A 6,372-nucleotide genomic window follows, 5' to 3' on the forward strand; every position below is an offset into this window, starting at 1 on the left:
GGGCTCACGGAAAACTAACCTTTCAAAACACGGCTTCAAGCCGTATTAAACTCTGTCGTTTGTCAAACTCTGACCTTATTTTCAAAGCGTAGGAGTAAGAAAATTCTCTCCATTTAAAGGATAGGGACTCACTTCGGAGTCGAAGCTGCAGCCTCCACTCACAATGTGGTGTAAATGCATTCTGGGCGACTTAATATGCATTTATTCCTTTAATGTGTAAAGATTTATCGCGTCACAAACACGGCTCAGTGAAGCCCACGTACTCTTGCAGGTGGGGGAAGGCCGTCTTCAGCAGGTTGGCGATGTACTCCTGGACGTGCGCCTGGTTGTTGGCCGGACTGGAAGCGCTCAGCGCCACGCTGACCTTCCCTTCCTCCACCAGGTTAAACATGTAGGCCAAGATGGTGGCGTGCATGGTCAGCCCTGTGGACGGGAAGTCATTGTTCATTATGTATTTAAAGCTTTTAGCGCCACACGTCTGGGGACGAAATGCATTCTATTTGACATGTTAATGAAGTAATTAAAGATACAAGTAGCCACGTCTTTATACTTAAAATTATAATCTGAAAGCAAATATGTACGACGGTATATTACGGCCATTGTAGCAAAATTAATATAAGCAAATTATAATTACAGAGTGGGGTAATACCCTGAGAAAAAGTTGTACAATTTATAAAATCAACAAATTTCCAGAGATTACATTAGTTGGTATAGAAGAAAGAAAAAAACCAACAATATACACAACAAATATATAATATTTCCTGAGAAGAAAAAGAAAGAAATTTATAAATAAACAAACTCATTCGATTCACTCAACTTTGGAAGGTTGGATCGATTAATAATTAGAAATCGGATTTAGCAACAATAAAAAAAAAAAAAAGAGGAAAAAACTGGTGATATTAGCCAAGAAGCTCCATATTGTCCTCCACAGATGTTGGAGCGACAGACTGAGCTGCACGAGGTGACAGTCGACAGTGTGAAACATCGAGATATGCTCCAAATGCACGAGGACCCGACGTACCAACGTTCCCGATAGTCGATCCCTCTTTACCTTCACTTTGTCATTCATCTATTTATTCACCTACAACGGCCCTCGTGCAGCGTCAGACACTCAAAAACCGGGACATTGTACATTTCGAGCTTTGGAACATTAAAAAAAAAGGAGGCTAGAATTAGTGCCCAGACAGGTGCCATCCCATCATCGTCGCTCTACCTGCAGTGTGAGAGGTGTCGGTGACCACAGAGAAGATGTGCTGCAGGACGTCGCAGAAGTACGTCTGGTAGAAGCTCTGCGCGGCGGCGTCCTCTCCGGACACGTTCTGCAGGAGAATGTAGAGGATCTGCAGACCTGCAGGAGACAAGACACCAAATTAATTAAATGAGTAATCAGAAATCGGGGAGGGGGGGGTGGGGGTTATTATTCGGGTGCCCTCTCCAACTATTCAACTCTTCAGACCTGTGTCGGCCACGTTCCTCATCGTGTGCTTGAAGGCCCAGATGATGGAGTCCAGGATCAGTTTGAACTGGGCCGGGGCGATGGACAGGAAGGCCGGGAAGCACTGGGAGGTGGCGGCTTGGAGGAGGTAGAAGAAATGGGTTCTGTGCTCTGGGAATTCCTCAAAGTCCTGAACGCCACGCGAGAGGAAAACAAAACGAGGAGTTAAAAAAAAAAAATATATACATGTTAGCATCGTCTTCTAAAAGGTTACCGGGGCGACGCCGACTCAAACGGACCTTGTTGATCATGTTCAACGTGCACTCGAAGACGGCGTCGAAGATCTTGGGGATTTCTCCCGTGATGTGAACTCCCAGCTTGTTGACGATGGTTGCCATGGTGCTGAGGACCTCGGGCTCCCGGGCGGCCGGCACGTTCCTCTGATAGTCGATGAGCACCGCCTCCAGCAGGGGGGGCACGAAGTTCTCCCCTACCTGGACCGCAGAACACGGGGTTTGAAAAGTCCACCGAGACAACGTGGACTATAAATATAAACGATTTTTTTTTTTTTTTTTTTTTTAAAAAAGGGCCGGCTCACCATCTGGGGGTCGTTGGAGCGACTGACCCAGCCCGAGATGAGCTTCAGCGTCTCCCTCTTCACCGTCCTCATGCTCCGGATCAGAGGCTGCTTGGTGACCATCTCACCTGAGTGAACGGTGAACAGGTCGGCAAGGTGAGCAAACAGAGCAGCGCTAGCATTCATGCATTGGAGTCACGTCGTGTCCACTATTGAACCCTAAAATCCTTTTTTATTTCAACATGTTCACAAGCTCGAAGTGTGAAGTGCTGCAATACAGCAAAGTTTACATTTTGTATAAACGGTATTAATATTATTACTCAATTAAATGTTTAAACGTGTAATTCATCTCAATCAAAAAAACAACAAAAGACAGAGTTTGGGGAATATTATGAGAATTATCATTTTATTCTCACATAACCTTTTATTTTCTAGGTTTCTGCTCGAAATAACTTACCCAAAATAAAAAGAGTGTATCTCAGCAACCACAAAGGCTATTTGAATAATGCTGGTGTTATAATAAAGGCAACACATGTGGGCTTCTGTTCAGATGTGTACATATTAGTATATATGTTACTGGTTAAGATTAAATAAAGATGAAAGACAGCAAAAGTTGAATTTCCAGGTTCGCCTAGGAAAAAAAAGCACTTTCAGGATGATTATCTCTTAGAAAGATGCACAGAAACAGAAAAGCACAACAGAGATCATAGAACACTATGTGATTAGTCTCTCTGCAAAGTTTGACTTTGAAAAAGTAAATCAGAACAAAGTTAGAGAGGTTTTAGTACAGATTAATTAGGCGAAATGGGCATTTGGTCAATTTGAATATGTACCAAACCATATATTTCACTTTTATATTACTTACGGTGTTCAATACATCCAAATATAGCAGTCTTTGTTGATAACATTTTTTTTTAAATTAAAAAAGCCAAAAAGCGCTTAAAAAAAAGGTATGCCTTAAATTTAATTCCCTTATTAATATTCTTCTATTAAAATTATTTTTGCATCTATTTTTGTGACCTTGACCGACGTCTTTCTTTTAATTTTTTTCCGTCCAGTCTGCAGAAAAAAAACGAGATTAAAACTGGTCGAATGTAAATTTAGATCGATTTATATGAGATAATGTAAATAAACAACTTAACAAAATATACATTAGATAAGTCTAGTCGTTTTTAAATTTTCTAAAAAGCAGAAAAGTTAAACACTTCTCGTGTTTTAAATTAACTTTTGATTTTTTTTTTTTTTTTTACAATAAAGAGCGTGAATAATGTTAAATAATAGATGTAAATCTAACAGTATTTATTACAGGAGAGTCTGAATTGAATTTGGTTAATATTACGATTAGAAAATCAGGACAGAATTACACACACACACACACACACACACACACACACACACACACACACACACACACACACACACACACACACACACACACACACACACACACACACACACACACACACACACACACACACACACACACACACACACACACACACACACACACACACACACACACACACACACACACACACACACACACACACACACACACACACACACACACACACACACACACACACACACACACACACACACACACACACACACACACACACACACACACACACACACACACACACACACACACACACACACACACACACACACACACACACACACACCGTTGGTCTGGACTGCAGAGGAGATGTTTTCGCTCAGACACTTGTACACGTTGAGCATGTCCAGGTAGATCCGCCCCAGCTGGACCACAAAGGGATGGCCGACCGCTTTGCAGGCCCTGACGTTGGTCTTCAGGATGCTGCCCAGCTGACGCACCGTCTCCGCGTCCTTCAGGATGTCCACGTTCTGCAGCAGAGAGCAGAAGCGGCCATTTTAAAAAAACACAACCCCCAATGGACTACGGAGCGGAACTGGATGAATCCACCGGTCCTCACCTTGGTGGCCTGCTGGATGATGCTGTCCCACACCTGGTTGGGCAGCAGCATGTACTTCTCTATCAGACGCTCCTGAACCGCCTGGTCCGTCTGCGCTCCGATCATGTAGCCGACGGCCTCGTAGAACGTGTGGACCTGCAGAGACGCTCGTTTATAGGGACTCTGACCGCGCGGGGAACATTTGTTATGGAAGAAAAGAAGGAGACGGACCTGCTGCGGCTGCAGGTCACAGATGATGGTGTTGATGTTGTTGAGGATCTCGTCGATGAAGGGCATCACCTCGCCCACCTGAACCTGGACGAAATGACGCCGGCACTTCTGGGCGATCTTGATGAAGGTGTCGCACGCCATGTCCTGCACACCGTCGTGGGTCTCTGAGTCACGAAGAAGAAGAAGAAGGTCGAGTTAAAAATCTAAATCAGAATTATCCAGCATAAAGTTCAGCACAATGGAGGATTTAGTGATTTTTTTTCCTCACCGTGCATGAACTCAAAGAGCTTGTTGACGACGGTCTTGAGGAACTTCCAGTGGGCCCGAAGGAAGCGAGGGTACTGGCCCACAATGTACATGATGTTGGACGCGATGATGGCCTTGTTGTCCTTCCCTCGTTTCTGCTCACACAGGCCAAGAAGGTCCTGAGAGAGCACACACACACACACACACACGGCGTTAACCTCAGTCACACAAAAAGAAGTTGCTGTATAATGTAACATATAATCTCTGTGTGTGTGTGTGTGTGTGTGTGTCCCACCTTGATGACCGTGACCAGGAACCTCTTCTCGTCCTCCTCGTGCATCGCCCCGCTGATGGAGCCGATGGCCCAGCAGAGCATGTTCAGGTTCCTCCACGACCACTCGGTGCCGTTCACCTGGTTGTGGAGCTTCTCCGTCATGATGCGTTCAGTGTCGGCGTAGTCCAGGTGGGTCAGATACACTGTGTAGAGAGGCAGAGTTACGCAATTCACATTTTAACAGCCCGTAACCATGACGAGAGTGAAGAAATTCGGTGTCCCAAGACATGCACGGCGTACAGAGTGCGACAACTCACCGAGAGTCTCCCTCATGTTCTTGTAAAGGTTAATGGCGTCCGTGTCCTTCATGAACTCCCTGACCACCTCGCCCTGGTCGTTCTCCACCACCAGCACCTCCTCTGGTTTGGCCATGCGGCTCACCATCAGCAGACGCACCTTCGAGAAGAGGAGGAGGAGGAGGAGGAGGAAGACGCCGGGTCATGGAGTTGTGGTGCAATACAAAAAAAAAAAAAAAAGGTGTAATCTTCTAAAATAAGTCTCATGCGACAGTAAAAGTTGCATCTTTGGGTTCTGGACTGTAGGTTTGACCATTAGTTCACAATGCGTGTCGGTCTATCGGGAGGGGGGGTCAAAGGTGACACGCCTACCTGGGAGAGCACGGGCAGGTAGAGGTGTCGGCGCGGCGGTACGTCGGAGAGCAGCGGCGTGCTGGAGGTGGAGAACGGACTCTCCCTGTAGAGCTCGGCTGCCAGGTGGTTCCAGTACTCCAGGCAGATCTTAAAGATCTCCGTCTCCTCCACCTCCGACACCAGCAGCATGAAGTGCAGAGCCTGTGGGGGGGGAAGGGGAGGGGTCACATGAGTCAGCCGGACTATACGTGAAGATATTAGTTTTTCTTCTGGGATTATTATATCTCCAGTTTAAACTGCGACGGACTCTTTCTGCTCTAAAACATCTCCAGTCTTCTCCTGAAATGACCATCAGCCTCCTCCCCTCCCCTCCCCCTCCCCCGTTAATGGGTCACCAAAAGGTGTAACCAGGACGACGCCGGAGGGAGGGGGGGGGTTTTCCTTTTTCAACAAACTGAAGAGGCAGAAATGAGAGCCGTGGGGGTTTGTTTATCGAGCCGGACGTTGCGGTGAGCGTCTCACCTCCATGAGCGACTCTCGCAGGTTGGCCCTCTTCTCGATGAGCTGGCCGTGTTCTTTGAGGAACGTGCAGAGGAACAGGCTGAGGTTCTGGATGAAGTTCTGCTCGTCGTCTTTCCCGTTGGAGTACGCCAGTCTGATGTTTGTGTTCAAAGGCAGCATCTGTTTACACGAGGGAGGGGAAAAGAAAACAACAGCAACATGAGGACCCAAACTAACCTTTATGTGACTCGGTCGCACTGGTTTTGTCGTGTAATTGCATCCGCGGCGTGTTTTGTTTGAATCGACTGTAAATAGGATCCTTCTTCAGCCTCCAGACCACACGGGAAAAAAAAAACATTCATCTAAATCTACATCTAGAAATAACAAAAAAAGACCTCGAGGTCTTTGGAACAAGTAGTTAAAACCAACACACAGTATGTGGACTGAGAAGCTTTGGGAAGATGGAACCATCCAACATCTTATCTCACAGCATCTCTTTATGCATAACGCAACCCTTT

The 6,372-nt window shown here is 46.0% G+C and overlaps 2 protein-coding genes across 6 annotated transcripts in view; both read right to left on the minus strand.

Moving 5' to 3' along the window:
• The window catches only part of LOC117732666 (E3 ubiquitin-protein ligase TRIM21-like), a 703,346-nt gene that overhangs the window by 543,847 nt on the left and 153,127 nt on the right, over positions 1-6,372 (minus strand). The window lies entirely within an intron of this gene.
• The window catches only part of xpo1a (exportin 1 (CRM1 homolog, yeast) a), a 28,648-nt gene that overhangs the window by 16,524 nt on the left and 5,752 nt on the right, over positions 1-6,372 (minus strand). For all 4 annotated transcript variants that reach the window (XR_004609590.1, XM_034535313.1, XM_034535306.1 and 1 more), the window contains 13 exons: positions 5,876-6,034; positions 5,372-5,554; positions 5,021-5,159; positions 4,725-4,906; positions 4,452-4,608; positions 4,184-4,347; positions 3,974-4,108; positions 3,701-3,884; positions 2,034-2,140; positions 1,735-1,929; positions 1,457-1,625; positions 1,214-1,348; positions 264-423 (listed from right to left, as the gene is read on the minus strand). Coding sequence is in view for 3 of the 4 variants with exons in the window: in XM_034535313.1 (XP_034391204.1) it covers positions 264-423; positions 1,214-1,348; positions 1,457-1,625; positions 1,735-1,929; positions 2,034-2,140; positions 3,701-3,884; positions 3,974-4,108; positions 4,184-4,347; positions 4,452-4,608; positions 4,725-4,906; positions 5,021-5,159; positions 5,372-5,554; positions 5,876-6,034 (2,069 nt within the window). In the remaining variant the exon portion in view is untranslated. The remainder of the gene's footprint in view (positions 1-263; positions 424-1,213; positions 1,349-1,456; positions 1,626-1,734; positions 1,930-2,033; positions 2,141-3,700; positions 3,885-3,973; positions 4,109-4,183; positions 4,348-4,451; positions 4,609-4,724; positions 4,907-5,020; positions 5,160-5,371; positions 5,555-5,875; positions 6,035-6,372) is intronic.

Source organism: Cyclopterus lumpus, chromosome 1 (genome assembly GCF_009769545.1).
Source record: "Cyclopterus lumpus isolate fCycLum1 chromosome 1, fCycLum1.pri, whole genome shotgun sequence".
NCBI lineage: Eukaryota > Metazoa > Chordata > Actinopteri > Perciformes > Cyclopteridae > Cyclopterus > Cyclopterus lumpus.